The 17,865-nt window shown below is 34.0% G+C and overlaps 1 protein-coding gene across 7 annotated transcripts in view; it reads left to right on the top strand.

The window, feature by feature from the left end:
• CDC27 (cell division cycle 27) overlaps positions 1-17,026 on the top strand; it is a 60,002-nt gene extending 42,976 nt beyond the window's left edge. For 4 of the 7 annotated variants that reach the window (XM_019732997.3, XM_019732996.3, XM_088802310.1 and 1 more), the window contains exons 13-19: positions 672-824; positions 2,146-2,354; positions 4,002-4,119; positions 6,171-6,299; positions 11,770-11,844; positions 12,594-12,750; positions 13,970-17,026. In XM_019732997.3, the coding sequence (XP_019588556.2) occupies positions 672-824; positions 2,146-2,354; positions 4,002-4,119; positions 6,171-6,299; positions 11,770-11,844; positions 12,594-12,750; positions 13,970-14,052 (924 nt within the window). In that variant the 3' untranslated portion in view covers positions 14,053-17,026. The remainder of the gene's footprint in view (positions 1-671; positions 825-2,145; positions 2,355-4,001; positions 4,120-6,170; positions 6,300-11,769; positions 11,845-12,593; positions 12,751-13,969) is intronic. The other 3 variants (XM_074320856.2, XM_074320855.2, XM_088802311.1) reach the window with 1 other exon arrangement.
• Positions 17,027-17,865: the final 839 nt, after the last annotated feature.

Raw genomic sequence — 17,865 nt, 5'->3', positions numbered from 1 at the left:
GGGAAGAGAAGCACAGTTCCGGGAGCTGTGAGTGTGGTGAGGAAAAAAAAATTGTTCTGATTGCTGAGGAGGGACCCTAAGTCAAGAGAGTGCTGCAAAGGAAAAAGAAACTTCTAGGTAGGGACTACAGTTCCTGGCAGGTAGGGCATTGGTGCGTATAGTTAGTGCTCAACATGCCATAGAGCTAGTGGCCAACTGAACCTGTTTTTCCCCTAAAGTTTTCAACTCAACCTCTTAATAAAAGTCAGTACAAAAATAGGTTTTGTGTTACAGAAGTCATTCTCTCACCTTTCCTGTGAATGTTATTCTGTAAAGCCTTTATTAAAACTTTGAGAGTAAAATAATTGGCTTGTTCTTTTTAAATTGTTAACTTTGTTGCGTAGATCTCTCATCGTTTTTTTAAATTTTTGCTGGAAACTTAAAGTTTCTTTTCAGAATTCATGTTTCTACCATCACTTCTGTTTAAAAACTAAGGTAAGTGTGAATATGATTACATCAATATTTGACCTACCATGGAAGGTTGCTTAATTGGGCCTTGTGTTATTACTAATTCACGTAAACGCCATGAAACAGGCAGCATTTAGATCCTATGAGACGAGTACCCAATGCTCTCCCTGTAGATATGTAAATTGTATCAAGTTGTTTTCCTCTTACTAGTTTTTATATTTCAGGCTGAAAGAATATTCTCAGAGGTTAGAAGAATTGAGAATTATAGAGTTGAAGGCATGGAAATCTACTCTACAACACTTTGGCATCTTCAAAAGGATGTTGCTCTTTCAGTTCTTTCAAAAGACTTAACAGACATGGATAAAAATTCACCAGAGGTGGGTTAACTAAAATGCTTTGCTTATGTAGCTATCTTTTGATCACCTTTACCAAATGGAGATGAACCAAATAATTTCAGGACCATTTAGCATCACCCACTCACTTCTCTATAGGCAGGACTCAGAGAAGAGCACAGAGTCCTAAAATAGATGGTACAGATTCATAAATAGAAAAATCACAAAGCAGATATTTCATTCAAGATTAATCAAGATTTGGCTGTTAAAATTCTTGTTATCACCAAGATTAGAGTTCATTGAGCAGAAATTATATAGATTGAAAAAGTGCTAATTTTAAATTGAAATAAAATAGAAATTTTAATTGTCATTTTAAGACATAGGCACAATTCATTTACATGCTGCAATCCTGTAAGAATTGTACTTCAGTGCATCCCAATAAAATTTAGTGGTACTTTTTTTTTTTTTTTAATTTTTATTGAGGAATATTGGGGAACAGTGTGTTTTTCCAGGGCCCATCAGCTCCAAGTTGTTGTTTTCAATCTAGTTGTGGAGGGTGCAGCTCAGCTCCAAGTCAAGTTGTTGTTCTCAGTCTAGTTATGGAGGGAGCAGCTCACTGGCCCATGTGGGAATCGAACCACCAACTTGAGTGTTAGGAGCACTGCGCTCTAACCACCTGAGCCAACCGGCCGTCCCTAGTGGTACTTTTATAACATATTTAAGCTTAGAATTTAAAACAGTCTGTTCTTATTATTCTTGGTAGTTATGTTCTGTAGTCTCCATGAACATTGAATTAGCAAATACTGAACCATTGCTCTTAGGGGAAATACACACCTACTTCACACAGATTATAATCTTAAATCCTCAAAACAACTCAGCCAGATACATTTTATTTTACAAAAGAGAAAATGAAGTTCAGAAGTGTTAAGGTGACTTGCCAGAGGCCACCTTACAAATAGGTACCAGAGTTGGCATTCAAACTCTATCCATCTGGCCCCCGAACCTGAGCTGCTTGCACCGCACTGCTCTGCCCCCCCAGTCTGACCTGCTGGAAAAAGGAGGCAGAGGGTTACCTTTTCTGACCTCAACAGAGAATGTGCCTGTTGGGCAACTCATTTTGAGTCCACCAATGACCACTAAAGCAACATGAGTATTGATTTGGGTTTTACAAATTTAGAAAGTAGACAATTTTGCAAATATGGAATCCATGAATAATGAGAATTGACTATATCTAGTAGAACTTCAGTTTTTTTCTTTCTGTTTGTTCTAAGTGAGATCTGAGTCTTGATTTTAGCCATAGATATGGTTTTGTTAGAAAAAATAAAATTTTAATTGTGCATTTGATTTTTGTTTCCATTTTTTTAAGGCCTGGTGTGCTGCAGGGAACTGTTTCAGTTTGCAACGGGAACATGATATTGCAATTAAATTCTTCCAGAGAGCTATCCAGGTTGATCCAAATTATGCTTATGCCTATACTCTATTAGGGCATGAGTTTGTGTTAACTGAAGAATTAGACAAAGCGTTAGCTTGTTTTCGAAATGCTATCAGAGTCAATCCTAGACATTATAATGCATGGTAAGTGCTAATGAAGTGCAGATAATGCTTATTGATGGGGCTGATACTTGGTAATTTTTCTTGTTAGACATCTTTTTGTTGTCATGAATTTGATTACTTAAGATTGGTACATGCTGGTTGATAACTTCTGACCAAAGTATTTTTTATGTGAAGCGTATACCTTTAACAAACTCTTAAATTAACTAATGATAATATCAGACCCTTGTACTCAATAGTTTCAACCTTTTCTCTTACCAAACTTTTGCAAATAGTTGGTTTTGTTACTTCGATTTGTTACTTTTTCTTAGAACACGAAAATGGTGATTGGGATAAAAAGTGGTTGGGAAAGTAGAGAGGAATAATATAATTCACCTATTGGATAATAGAAAATAAACATTGAAAACTATCCACTAGTTAAGGTACTGCCTGGCTCACATTGTTATCAAGCAAAGAAGACATGAAAAACTTTGTTCTTATTTCTGTCTCAACATATTTATTACTGACATTTTCTTGTATTTTTCTTGACTGACTGAATAGTTAAAATACCAAGAGGTGTTATTCTGTTATCATAGCTCTATGGTAGTTTTTATGTCAGACATGGTTTATTTGTCTTTTGGATTAATCATTATAGCAGTTGAATTTTATCATTCTGTTTCTCATTAAATCTGAAGCACTAGATTACTAAAATATATTTTTTATTTATGTGTATATTTCAGTGGATTTTATCTCATTTCTAAGTAGTTAACGTTGCCTGAAAGATGACCTTGTATAAAAGTGCTAGCTTCTGATGACACATTAAAGTCAAGCTTTGCCAACACTGCCTCTTCACATAAATGTAAAGTGCTCTGTAGTATTTTCAGAATTCCATTCTTAATAAGACTTGTGTTGTTTTTTAGATGTATAATGTCTGTTCTGCTACATTGCAATAATTGCATTCTTAAACTATTGTATCAAAAATTGTTATAAAAATAGTTTCATTTGAAAAAAGGAATATTTAGGTCAACAGGCTTTTACTAGGAAGAATTTAAATTGGAGGTATTTAGGTAACTATAAATAACTAAACACTAAGTAAATTTATTATTCCACCGCCAAAGTAAATAATCTTTTGTTCTCTCTACCTTCATCATAATTAGTACAGAGCTTTTTATACCCTTTCTTCACTTCTAACACCATTATAATGAAAAAACCACTCAAAGCAAATATATTGTGCTGCTTTTCTTCTTCATTTGGTGCTTATTCCCCATCATCATTGTCTAGTTATAGCCCAGAGAGGTCTCAGTTTCCTTATTTGAAAATGTGAATGATAATAGTACTTATCTCCTTGGTTCCTCCTAAGATTAAATGAGATAATTTACATAAAGAATTTAACAAAGTTATTGGCACACACATAATAACCACTCAGTAAAAATTAGTATTAAATCTAGATTGTAGTGGTGGATTTAAGGATGTGGTTTCTGTTTTTACCCACATTATCATAATTTTATCTGATGGATTGATTGACTGATACATTGTTTTTACTTGTAAAAGTGACTTGTCTAAAATGCTTTGATGATTTTTCTATTTTTCTACTGGTTTATTAAAATGCCAGATTCCATACATATTTTATTAGTTGAACTAAATGAGCCACCACAGTTTATGTCCCTAAAATTATACTTTTTATACTTTCAGGTATGGTTTAGGAATGATTTATTACAAGCAAGAAAAATTCAGCCTTGCAGAAATGCATTTCCAGAAAGCACTTGATATCAACCCTCAAAGTTCAGTTTTACTTTGCCACATTGGAGTAGTAAGTAGCTTTCTAAACATTGTTCAATTAATCTCCCTTTTGAAATGTGTTTATTATTGACTTAATTGCTATAATGGGAATTAGAATTTTTTTTTTATATTGTTGTTATTATTGAAACAATATCCTGGATTCCTTTACAGCCCAAAATACCACCTTTTTGCTTGGCATAAAGAGAAATCGCTGAAGTATCTTCATCTCTTGGGCAGGTTACCGAGTTTCTCTGAGCCACTTTATGAATGGCAAATAATACCACTTTGCTTACCTCATAGGCAAGACTGTTACAAGACTCAGATGAGCTACTTCATCTTTTTGAAAGTACTTTTCCATGTTAATATTAACTCCTAAATTAAATAATTAATGTTCTAAGGCAAATGGTTTCCTGTGTTTTAGCCTCTGAGTGATAGAAGTCAGAACTATGGATCAATAATTTTATGTTTATGTTTTTCAAATGTATCTGATAATAAGTTGTACTTTGATAGGAGAAAAGGTATGTTTGCTTTTAAAAATCTCATTTATTAGTTTCTCTATTCTTGCCCTCTCACCTCTCTCTCCTCTATCTTCCCCCGCCCCCCCCCCTTTATCTTTCTCTTAGCAAGTTTGGTTTTGTGAGAATGGGCATACAATATGAGGAAATTATGTTATTTTGAATTTTACTATCCATTTACTTGCGGGAAGAATTCTAGTTTTTTTTTAATATTTAATTAAATTTATTGGGGTGACAATGGTGAGTAAAATTACGTAGGTTTCAAGTGTACAATTCTGTAATACATCATCTATATATCTCATTGTGTGTTCAGCACCCAGAGTCAGTTCTCCTTCCATCACCATATATTTGACCCCTTTACCCTCTTTTTCTATCCGTCTTCTCCCTTAGTTCTTTATAATTTTCTTAAAAATTGACATGGTAACTTCTTTTATAGTTACATGCTATACAGAAAATATATTGACTTAAATATTATTTTTTACATCACTTAAGGAAATCAAACTTGAGTGTCTCTTGATACCATTTAGTAAAGTTCGACATTTTTTAAAGTAGGCTTTTTTCTAAAGTTATTGTGGAAGAGGTCATTTTAACATTTTCAGTGGTTTATTGAAGAAGTTTTCAGATAAAAAGAGTATGCTTTTCTCTTAGGAAACTAGTATTTAGGATTTCAATCCTATGGGCAGAATGTTTGGCCACATGTAGTGATAATCATTGCATAGATGAATTTAGTAACTAGATGTTGGCAGTACCTACTCTTATTACAGTGATTTTTGTTAAAGTTCCACAGCCACATCCATTCACTCCACTTTATTTTTAACATATAATTCATCCAAAGAGGAACATAGCAGAATATGAGTATATGCACATGAATAATAATGAGGCTTGGTTTGTTTTTTAAGTTATTTAAAATAAATTATTTATTTCCCAGTATTACAGATCAATTTTCAAATATATACAACAGAATTTTTTTATAACAAATTCCTAAAATAGGTAGAAGTATAAATATTCTAAGTGAAACAAGGTTGGTAATGTTCAGAGCCAAATCCTCTAGGGGGTTTTTGGAACATATGTTTGAAAATCCTAATATTTAGAGGACCATAATAGACCTGGTGAATTGTTAATATTATCTAGCTAAATACGTAGTACAGATTTTTGTGTGAAAGGAAAACCAAAGTTTTTCTTGTCTTTTAGACGTAAAGGTAACCAAGTATTTTCTCTAAAGACAGATTCTTGATTATCGTTATGGTTACATAATGTTGAATTGGGCGCTAGAGGACCTAGGTTCTGATGCCAGAGCAAGTTATTTAACATCTCTGCACTTTAGTATTCTCATCTTTAAAGTGAAGTGCTTGCACTGGAGTAGGAAGAGATTTTAGAGATAATCTATTGCTAGTTTGGTAATCAGTCACTAAATCCACTTAACCCGGTGAGCAACCCAGTAAGACCATACAACCTTATCCCTCGTAGTTTTATTATCTTTATGTTGGTTTGAGTGACATTATTTGTTTCTCACCTTTCTTCATAAATATCAAAAGGTTAACATTAATAGGATCTTTATTTCTTATAGGTTCAGCATGCACTGAAAAAATCTGAGAAGGCTTTGGATACTCTAAACAAAGCCATTGTTATTGATCCCAAAAACCCTCTATGCAAATTTCACAGAGCCTCAGTTTTATTTGCAAATGAAAAATATAAGGTAAGATATATATCTTAATGGTCTTCTGCATTGTGTTACTTAAGCTTTGTCCCCTTTTTTAATAAACCAATAGTTATTTATACTTTTTTATCTCAGTTCATTTTCCCCATTCTGAAGAGCTATTAATTTTATCGTCTTTGTGATTTCATTCATAAAATGCTCATAGGAAGGATGGGTATGTAGATATTTAAGATGGTTTAAGGTGGTTATCCTTTGTAAAGATTCCATATATATAAAGACAATTTTCCCATTAGGGAGTTATCTTAAAGCTAAGACTTAAGCAATCCTCTTAGTACCAAACTGTGTGAACAGGGGACAAATTAATGTGTGTGCGTTATTCAACAAATATTTATTGAGTACTCAGTATGTCAGGCACTAGGAATATTTGTTGCTCTTGCAAGCAAAGCAACCTCATTTCCTGCCTTTGAAGAGCTTACCATCTAATCCCCTTCTATTAGGTTGGTGCAAAAGTAATTGAGATTTTTGCAATTTTTTTAACCTTTTAAACCGCAATTACTTTTTTTGTTTTTTTTGTTTTTAATTTTTATTGGGGAATATTGGGGAACAGTGTTTTTCCAGGACCCATCAGCTCCAAGTCAAGTCGTTTTCAATCTAGTTGTGGAGGGCGCAGCTCAGCTCCAAGTCAAGCTGTTGTTTTCACTCTAGTTGTGGAGGGCGGAGCTCACTGGCCCATGTGGGAATCAAACCGGCGACCTTGGTGTTAGAGCACTGCACTCTAACCAACTGAGCCACCTGGCCACCCCAAAACCGCAATTACTTTTGCACCAACCTAATATAAGAACAATCAAATAATTACAAAAATAATATATGGTGAGAACATAAAGGAAAAGTATAGTGAGTTATGCAAGCTAATAATGAGACTAGGTCTAGTCTGAAGTGTTTCTTCTCACTGTTTTTCAAATTATGGAGCTATAGCATGAGAAAAAGTATTAAGGAAAGATCAGGAAAATTGTGAAAGAGAAGAGACATAAAGAGACATAGGATTTTTTGTTATCATTTATTGTCATAAACCATGAATACAAAGTTTTAATTTTGAAGTTCAGATTACTTTTCTAATACATTCAGGCTCTTACTAAAAGGAGTGAAAACTTACCAAAAATATATCCAAAATTTAAGTGCACAGAAGAACTTGGGCCAAGTAATTCATTTTAGTATTTAGTAGACTCTTTCCCTAGAAATCTGTTCTTTCAGGACACATTGAAATTTGCTGAAAATTGAAAAATACAAAGCCAGTGATACGTTTTTAACTTTTTTCAAGACTGCTGAAGATACATAAGAAATCAAATGTATAACTTATTTTTTCTTATTTATTCAGTAATTCTTCTAGACTTACTCTATTTTTCTTTATGAAAAAGTAGATGTCTAGTCCTACTGTTTTTGTCCTTTTAATATAGCTTCTTTATATTTAATAAATACTTTTCAACTTTTACCTTACTCTTTGAGGTACTATAATTGTAATTCAATATTTGTTTTCATGTTTTTTGCTTCATCGTACATCTCTAGATATGTGGTTAGGTTATTCATTTGAAGGAATGTATTCAATTTGTTATTTTTAAAGCCGCTGTAATGCCAACACACCTACCATGCCATATAAATCATCCCTGTACTTGCTTCAAGAAGCCGAAGTTCTAATCTGACCCATTGTTCAAGCTGCAAGGGTTGTAGCCATTTTTGAGTACCAGCTTGGGGCTTGGCTAAATTATAAGCCCTACTTTGATACATGGATTGGATATAGGTATGTCCAATATGCCTATATTAAATTAACATAAAAGGGGCCATGAGGAAAAGTTACTGATTGCTTCTGAAATGTCTTGGCTCTAAAATGAAGATCAAATAGTGTTAGAGAGCCACCTCAACATCTCTGTGGCAAAAGCATTGCTAAACACGACCCTATTTAATGTCTTTTATTGCTATCTAATCTTGTAAGTCTTAAGTCTTTTAGTGCAAAAATGAGAACTCTATTGCTATGTTTGACACTTTCTCATGGGGGGGCATGGTAGGTGCATAAAATTTTGATAACATTTCTAACATGCATTCACGGAAAGAAGACACGTCAGTTCTGAACCATGTGTGCTATAGCAGGAGTGGGGTGCGTCATCCTGGTGATGATTTCTTTAAAGCAGTGGTTCTTGAAGGTGGTCTGGGAACATCTGGCGGTCCCAAAAAATTCTTTCAAGAGGTCCACCAGGTCAAAACTATGTGCATAATAATATTTAGATGTTATTTGCATTTTTCACTCATTCTCTGATGAATGTACACTGGAATTTTCCAAAAGCTGTATGACGTGATGTCATTACAGACTGAATGCAGAAGCATAAAAGAATGTCCAGCTGTCTTGTTAACCAGAGATTTGCAAAAATATTAAGCAGTGCCACTCTTCTCACTAATTGTTATGAAAAATAGTTACTTTTTATTTTAAAATATTATCTGTGTTAACATGTAATGGGTGTATTATTGTTACCTTTAAATTAATGGATAAATGAAAAGTTTTGATTTCTAATATGATAAGTATTGATTTCTATAACCCACATTAACAAAACTCTTTGGGTTACTCAGTAAGCTTTAAGAGTATAAAGAGGTCCAGAGACCAAAAAGTATGAGAATTACTGCTTTGCAGTATTAAAATGAGTCTCAGCCTTCTTCTTTGTGGTACAGGCTTTGTCAGTCCTCATCAGGAATGTTTGACAGATGTAACTGAGTGGTCTTAAGTAACTAATACCCACAGATCATTCATTTTGATACTCTATTATATGTGTATTTTACAACATTTAACACTATGGAAGGAAAAAAGAACATCTACTTCACAGAATTTTCATGGGTAATAAATTTTTAATTTCCTGACATGCAGGTATGGTTCTCAGACACGTTCAGTCTGACAGTCCTTTTGAGTTTATTTCTCCTGGATTGCCAGCAATTAGGAAGAGAGTGAAGTGTAAGAATGCATCAGAGCCCCCTACATATACTTGTTTAAAAAACAGCATTTTAAACAAATATACTGCCTGTGAAAGTGTGTGTGTGTGTGTGTTGCCTTCAGTCTTCTTTTTCATTCCTCTTTTTATTATAGAAAATTTCAAATATCACTATGATAATGAATCCCTATGAACCTACCAGCCAGCTACTTTCACATTACGTCCCACAAAAAAGATTTTAAATATATCTTTTTTTTTTAAGTTAATACCAGTAAGAAATTTACAAAAGCCAAGAAATTACATTTGACTTTAGGTTAAGGGGGGGAAATGTGTAAATTCCTTGGAACTGTGAAATAGGATTGGTTCCTTATTCTTTATACCCTTTTTAAAGACATAAAAATAAAGTCTTACACCAATCAGTGAATAAGGAAATTCCTTTATGTTATCTAAATTCCATAATCCTCTGATACCTTTACTAGCCAACTGTCTTTGATCACTGCTTTATTCTTATAACTTTGTGGGGTTTTTTACAAAAAATTTTTTGTTAACAAAATTCAAATAATATAAAAGTATAAAAAATACAGAGTTGAGTATGCCTCATAAGCTCACCCTCAGGGAGAATCACTATTAACAGGTCAGAACGTACACCTCTAGATCTTTTTATTATTATTTGTACATTTTTGAATTGTTTGTAACGGTGGAGGCTTATTCTATGGAGGCAGGATAATGGCCCCTCAAGGCTGTCCATGCTCTAATCCTCCGTACCTGTGAATATGTTACCTTATGTGGCAAAAAAGACTGCAGATGTGATTAAGGACATGCACCTTGAGGTGGGGACAGTACCCTGGATTATTTAGATGGGCTCAGTCTAATCACATAAATCCTTAAACATAGAGGATCTTTCCTCGCTGTAGTCAGAACCAGCACAAGGACTCAGTCTGACCTTGCTGCCTTTGAAAACGAAGGAATTAACAGGTCAAGGAATGTGAGCAGCTTGTAGATGCAGAGAAAGGCAAGGAAACAGATTACCCCCAGAAGGGAAGGCACCGGTGCCAACACTTGATTTTAGCCCAGTGCAACTCGTAATGGACTTCTAACCCATAGGACTGTGATAAAAGATGACTTATTTTAATGCATCAAATTTGTAGTAATTTGTCATGACAGCACTAGGAAACTAATACAACTACACATACAGTCCTACAACTTGCTTTTTTCACTTAACACCCCTGGTAATAGATATTTGGTATTGATATTTATCTCTCTTTTTTTTTTAACCTAACTTACATTGGATTTTGTTTCACTTTGAAGAGGTATAGAGAAGAAAACAAAAAGTAGATAATTTGTGTGCACATGTTAGAGAACTCAAAAAGTAGAGAAAGCTACTAAGTAAAAAATAGAAGGCTCACCCCACCCCCTCAAGCATCCCCTCCCCAAAGGTGAGCCATTCTTACCTTGTTTAGGGGCATATCTGTATTGATTTGTCAGGAAAAAAAAAAAAAAGAAAAATGTATGCATATACCCACATAAATGTATTTATAAAATGTTATTAAAATGCCCATATAAATATTTGTATGTGTGTGGTATGTATGTTTCCTTACAAAATAGTACTGTATATATTCTTGCATCTTGCTTATACCCCATCCCCCCCCTTTTTTTTGATGAACAGTAATTTATTTAAGTAGGCTATGATTAGATGCACCTTGATTGTGTCTAGTGTTTTGCAATAATATGATGGGTTGAATATTCTTATAAAGATGATTTAGTAAAATTTTTTTAGTATATCCCTGGAACAAATTTCCAGGAGTGGGGATGCTGAATCAATGGTTACATGCACTTTTTAACTTAATAAGTAATGCTAAATTGTCCTCACAAACAGTTAACATCAGTTTATAGTTCCACCCTCGATGATGAGAATACCAGATTCTCCTCATTCATGGTAACTTTATGTAATATAAGATTACTTTGATTTTTGTCCATTTGCTAGGTGAAAAATGGACAATATCTCATTTGGGGGACCAGTTAATCCTCATATCATTCCTTTAAATACAGATTCTATCTTCTCAGTCTCCCCAAGCCTGTAGCAATGGTCAAAAGATTACTGGACAGTTTTAATTCTGTTCAGAGGGTTAAATTTGAGGCTCTTTCATCCTTAGTTAAAATGGCAGCTGGTATTTATTCAAAGCTTAGTGCTTATGTCAGGGAGAAGGGCTTGTAATAGATCTTTGGATTTGTTTTGTTCTGCAACTTAGTTTTCAAAATATTTTGACACAATGTGATGGAGTATTGCTATAAAATGGTGACAAAAGCAAGGGTTGTCACCACCTGAGTGTGTTTTCAGTATACTCTGGTGAATTCATCATTTCTTGGTTCTTGTTGTCATAAGTGTTTTTTATGCATTTTATTTTCACAACAAGAAGAATTAATGCCATAGGAAGTACATTGATTAAGATCTGGTAAGCTTTAAGTTAAGATGATTTGGGAAATCAAATAGTTTTGCTTAGTCAAAACTTTGCTATTCTGTTTTTCTTTGCTTTTTTCAGTCTGCATTACAAGAACTTGAAGAATTGAAACAAATTGTTCCCAAAGAATCCCTCGTGTACTTCCTAATAGGAAAGGTAAAGATTGGGGCCATAGTCCTAAACTGTGGCTTTCATAACAAATATTAACTTTTGAACAATAAATACAATACTTATTGTGCAACATCTATGGAGCAAATTCAACTAGATCTCTGAACTGAATGCTCTGGAAATAAAGAATGGATTTAGTTTTAACACTTAAAAAAAATGATATCCTAATGAAGGTGCAAGAAAACACACCGTAATCCTAACCCTCCTATGGCTTTGGAAGTATACTAGCAAGGACTTGCAACCAATGGCCAGTGATGAGTTCCTAATTGGAGACTACCTCATTGAAAGTCCTGAGCTTCCAATTATCAATAAAATACTTACCAAAAGAAGAAAAGTAATGGCAGTATAGACTGGGCTCCCAGACCCCATTAGTTAAGGGTAGCTGGGAACAATGGACAGATATTGAGAATTGAAATAACTGCATTTAAAACCAGTGTAAATGAGTGCTAATCAAGCAGTATACAGTCCATTTCTTCCCAGTGTCATTGTTCCGTTCAGAGTGATTTTATTGGAAGCTCACTCACTACCTGAGAGAGGCAAGGAATTCTAACATCTGAATATATTAAAAAGAATTCAAAAGTTTGGTATGAGTTTTTCTATGGGGTGAAAATGCCCTACTCATCAGAATGGGTTTGTAGCACACAAATCAGGAGCCTAATTTAAATTACAAATGCTTAGGATTTTATAGTTGACACTCACAACTTAATGAAAAATGTAGTGCTACTGTTTATTTTTAGGTTTACAAGAAGTTAGGTCAGACGCACCTCGCCCTGATGAATTTCTCTTGGGCTATGGATTTAGATCCTAAAGGAGCCAATAACCAGATTAAAGAGGCAATTGATAAGCGATACCTTCCAGATGATGAGGAGCCAATAACCCAAGAAGAACAGATCAGTGAGTATCATTTATATGAATTAGGTTTGTTGTTACTCAAACCAGAGAACTAGTGAAACACCACATCAGAGTTAAGTAAGATGGACCAGATGTTCCTTTAATTTTTTAACCATGGTATATTCTTTATAACAAGTGGAATTTTAAGGAAATTTAACAGCATGCTATAATAACAAAGTACATATGGAGTCAGGTAACTAGTCTCAGTTCTGGTTCAAGTTTGTTGTGTGGCTTTGACAAATTCATTGCTGATTTTTTCCTGGGCCTCAATATATGTTTGAATATGTAATGAATGCTTACCTTATCTTCTCTGTAGGAATGTAGAGGGGGTAAAAAGATGATAGATGTGATGGTATGTTGAAAACATAAGTGCTAAGCGAATGAATAATAAATTTGTCCACATTTTAATGTATTGACAGATTTTGTAGTAGTGGCTATTCAAATTCTGTATAGCGCTGGCAAATCCAAATACATGGCTAATATATATAAACTGAGGGGCAAGAAAAGAGGAGGGAACAAAGAATTATAGTTTAAGGCAGTGAGTACTCTATCCCTAAATTGAGTGTATATCCTAAAATAACTAGTGAGAACCAAAACTTAATGTATCAATATTTTTTAATAAGAGAATTCAACAACTTCTGATGAGATAAACTAAGATGCTTTGTCCCAGAAAACTTAGTGAAGGGCTTTAATTAAAATTATAATACAGGCCTGTGAGCCTTTGGGCTGCAGCCTTTTGAGTCGCTTCATTTGCTCAGACCCTCTCCTAACTCTTTGGAGTGCACTATCTCTTCTAATAAACTCCTCTTTCACCACTTAAAAAAAAAAATTATAACACATATAAGTCCCAATAATTTTTAAACTGAAGGTTATATTCTATATTTCTGTGGACTAGCAGGGACTGTCTTCAAAATGGATGGAATGTCAGTCTTTTTTTAATGCCTCAGAAAATATTCTAATTACTAGGATAGGAACAAGGAATTCATTGGGAAGAGGCAGTTTTAGTAGTTAAAACTTTTAGAAGTTAAATGCAATAAACTAATCTCAGATATTGCTGTAAAATAAGGAACTTGAGTTGCATTGTATTGAAGGATATCAGGATTTTTAAAGGCCTTTAGCTAGCGTTGCGTTTCCCTGAGTATAATTTTCATTATTTGTTTTCATGAACCATGAGAATTGTCAGGCCCCTTACTGTAGACTTTCTGTTTTGTTTTTTTTAAAGTGGGAACAGATGAATCCCAGGAGAGCAGCATGACAGATGCGGACGATACACAACTTCATGCAGCTGAAAGTGATGAATTTTAACTTCTGGAAATCAGACTTTTACAACTGGACGTGTGGCTAGTGCTGACATGTTTCTTGTCCCTCCATATACTGAGTCTTCACTCTTGAGCCGCAGTGTCATCATCCATCACTTATACCATGAGTGTGCCACTTTCATTGGACCCTGACTGTACACAGAATGAAAGGCAGTGCAATATTTAGCTGCTAACAAGACTGGCTCTTTCACCAGTATGAATGACAATTTAGGGGGATAGGGTGGGGAACTTTCTTTTCTTTTTTTCTTTAATCTCCCTTTGTTGGAAAGCTATCATGGAAGGAAGAGTTATGTTTGATCTTGAAGGAACCATTAGATATGGAAAATAGTGATGAACCAGAATTTCTTGGTCATTCTTCCAAAAACTTGTTTTTATTTGGTTCTGTTCCTGATAAACAGAGTGACTGACCTTCATTTCTAGGTTCTTCAAGAATGGTGTTAGCAAGTGCCAGGTGGAACAATAAAAGACATTGCCTATAACAGAATAACTTGATTGCCAAGGAATGTAAATTACCTTAAACTTGCAGTGTCTCCCATAAGCAAATGTAATTGGCATACTGAGACTCGTGTGTAGGAATTAAATACCCTCCATACAGTGTACACTTATTCTTGGCAAGAATTCTAACCAAGAATTTTAATTTATTCATCTTGCTTCAAAGTGTTGATCATTGTTGTCTTGATATTGCAAACTTTAAAGTTGGTCCTTACCATATTGCCTCTTCTCTAAGCTCTGTGGGATCACCTTTAACATTCAGAGATGATAAAGTGGTCGCCCACTGAAAAGCGAAAACAAGTCCCTTAATAACCATTTTAAGTTCACCGTAAGAATCAAAATGAGAACACTAAAGTAGAGAGACTTTAAGAGATCATGATAATGAAAGCCTTAATACAATCAGAATTGTACCATAACCTTGAATCTATGTTTGTTCAAGACAGTATCCCTTTGACTTTTCTAAGTGTTTAAGCAGGGTGCAAGAATGTGTGTGGTCACCTTTGGTTGAGGTCATTTCCATTCTTTTTGGCTCTCTCTGCTTCAAATTATTTTCAGTTAATGTGAGTCACCAAAACATTTACTGAGAGTGATTGAGTTTAGGATATTGGAAATTTTTAGCTGCAAAAACAAACAAACAAAAAAAGTCCTTGTGAAAGAGATGAGTTCTCTCCTGAGTTTATCATAATATAGGTTGGTGTCTTTGGGGAATGGCCACAATTTTAAAGATCTAATTATGCATAATAAAATGGAAATTATTGGAATTTCACAGTAACAGATTTAAAGTCTTAAATTGTGTATTGTTTATTGTAATGTATTGAAATTTTTAGAGAAACTTTAGTTGTTAACATTTTATTAAGTGCCAATGTCAGAATATAACAAATTATAGTTTCTTATGAATGACAGGCCTGCAGTTATTATTTTGGATTATTTGATGAAGGACAAACTTATATACTGGTTACCTGTATTAGTTAAGCTGTGAAAATGAGGTGGATTACAGAAGATGTGAAAAAAAAATTTAGCCTATAGACTCAGTAATTTTCTATCATTTACTACTAATCTGCTCATTTAAATTTGGATTAGATACCATTATAAATTAATTCAAATCAGAGTCTTAGATTAGGTATTGGGTGCCAGAGAGGTACTTAACAAAATTTCCTACCTAAACCTATGTATATGTGCTGCCTAAAAAAAAAATATAAGGAAAAAAAAGGAAAAGTTGGGAATAAATGAATATCATTAAAAATTCCCAAAGGCTAGCACTTGGATTCTAACAAATATTCCATTTTATTATCCATTAGTTCTGTAATATTTAATTTTATATTCTTTTAATTTTTTTTAATTGGCAAATCATAAGCCAGCTGTATAACAGTATCAAAGAGTTTCATAGAAAGCTTCAACCTGAGCTCTATGTTACAAAGCCTAGAAAAAACTAAGCTCTGAAAATAATTTAATGATACATAATTAGCTATCTTTTTGTAGCAAAAATTTATGTCCTGTGCCAGAGGTGAGTGAGAGTCTTTCTGGTACTAATTTTGAGACCAAGGATAAAAGGAGTTGTGGAAGGCACACATGGCAGTGGTTGGTTGAGGGACAGACACTTGGCCCAAGCTTGGCCTGATTGCGTATTTCCTCACACTTACTTTCAAAGTCGTTTAGATATTTGCAGCCTTATTACCCACCTAGTAACTTTCTGGTTTTCTCCCCTAACCGTCCCCTGCCCCAACTGCCCCCTCCCCCATGGAATGGGGATCAAACAACTAGAAGAGGACATACATTTTGATAAAGCAAAATGATGTTTGCTTCAAATTTCAGAAGTTACTTTGAAGGAAATTAAAAATACTAAGTACTTTGACATCCTTTTTTTTCTATCTAAGCTTTTCACACATACACATATATATGTATACACGCATACACTTTTGTTGTTCAAAAGTTATGTTGTGGCATTGGATATGTCCCCCCCTTGGAAATGGTCCTTAACTCTGGGATTTTAGAAGGTTGGAAATATTTTTTAAAGAGAACAATGGTACTCAAAATAATGAAAGGTGATCCCTACTTTTTCTGTATTTCATTACTTTAAAATTTTTATTTTTTCCAAGAACTGCAAGTAACATTTGAACCATGCTGCTGTTGTACCTTAAACAAGAACTCAGTGATAACCAGTATTTAGTCTATTAAAAATGCTCTTTTTGAAGAAAAAGTTTGGAAGTCTCTGATTAGCCAGAGTATGGTATGGGTCTTCACTGAAAAATATGGTAACCCGTTTTCTTTGTGACAACCTGGGAAAATGCAAGTGTGGGTGTGATGTGTGTGTTCTATTTGCATTGAAACAATGTAATTTTGTGTCTTTTTGTTTTCCTGCCCTATTTTAGAAATTGTACAGTCTTGGAGTGGGGGGAGTCTTTTCTGTTAATATATTTGCAATTCATTAAAGGATATGGAAAATCCAAATAAATTACTTTTGAAAGCAGTTTATAATCAAGTTGTTAAAGCTATATAAGAACTGTGCCATCTATATCTTTATGGTAAGGCACAGCAAAATAGTGAAAAATTACAGTTTTGTGTTCCACAAAAGTCTAGGGCAATGTTTCTTTAATATTTTTTTTAACTTAAGCCCCCTTTTAATCATATATTTTTTTTAAAGTTGCATTCGTTTTTAGTATTATTTGGAATTTCAAAATAAATATTGTGGCAAAAAAAGGTAATTTTTAGAATACACATATTTTTTCAAACTGTAGAAGCCCTTTGCCTGCAGCTGTTAATTTGCAAGTCAACTGCTTATTCTTTAATCATGTGATTTTTAAAAGATATACAAAGCTTTTTTGTTCCAATTAAAATCTATTTTAAAAATCAAGATGTGAAAGAATATGCGAACTAAATTTTACGCTAATTTGATATCTTGGAGAAAGTGGAGACAGTGGAAGGGTTTTGTTCAGACTTAAAACATTAAATGTTAGCAACAAGGAAAAACACGAAATGGGATGAGCTAGGCAGATCTGAGGGAACAACTCAGACTTCATAATCTTCCCTAAGGCCTGCCACTTACTATCAGCTGGGCAGGGATAGCTGCAAAGTGTAGATAGGAAGTATTCTTTGGATTGTTTAGCTGCTAATTAATGGTAATGAAGGTTCAGTGTAGGTTTTATTTTTCTTTATAAGTGCACACTTCGCTAAATAGTTATGTTTAATGTAATCTTGGCACGTGTACTATGTTACTTTTTGTACAATCTTTTCAGTCCTCAACCGTATAAGGTAGTTATTACCCATATTTTAATGAAAGAGAAAACTGAAGCTCAGCTGCTAGATAATA

Source organism: Rhinolophus sinicus, chromosome 12, assembly GCF_057876585.1.
Source record: "Rhinolophus sinicus isolate RSI-liver-muscle chromosome 12, RSI-T2T, whole genome shotgun sequence".
NCBI classification, from domain to species: domain Eukaryota; kingdom Metazoa; phylum Chordata; class Mammalia; order Chiroptera; family Rhinolophidae; genus Rhinolophus; species Rhinolophus sinicus.
The sequence above is the reverse complement of the archived record's forward strand: the minus strand, read 5'-3'. Positions and strand labels throughout refer to the sequence as shown.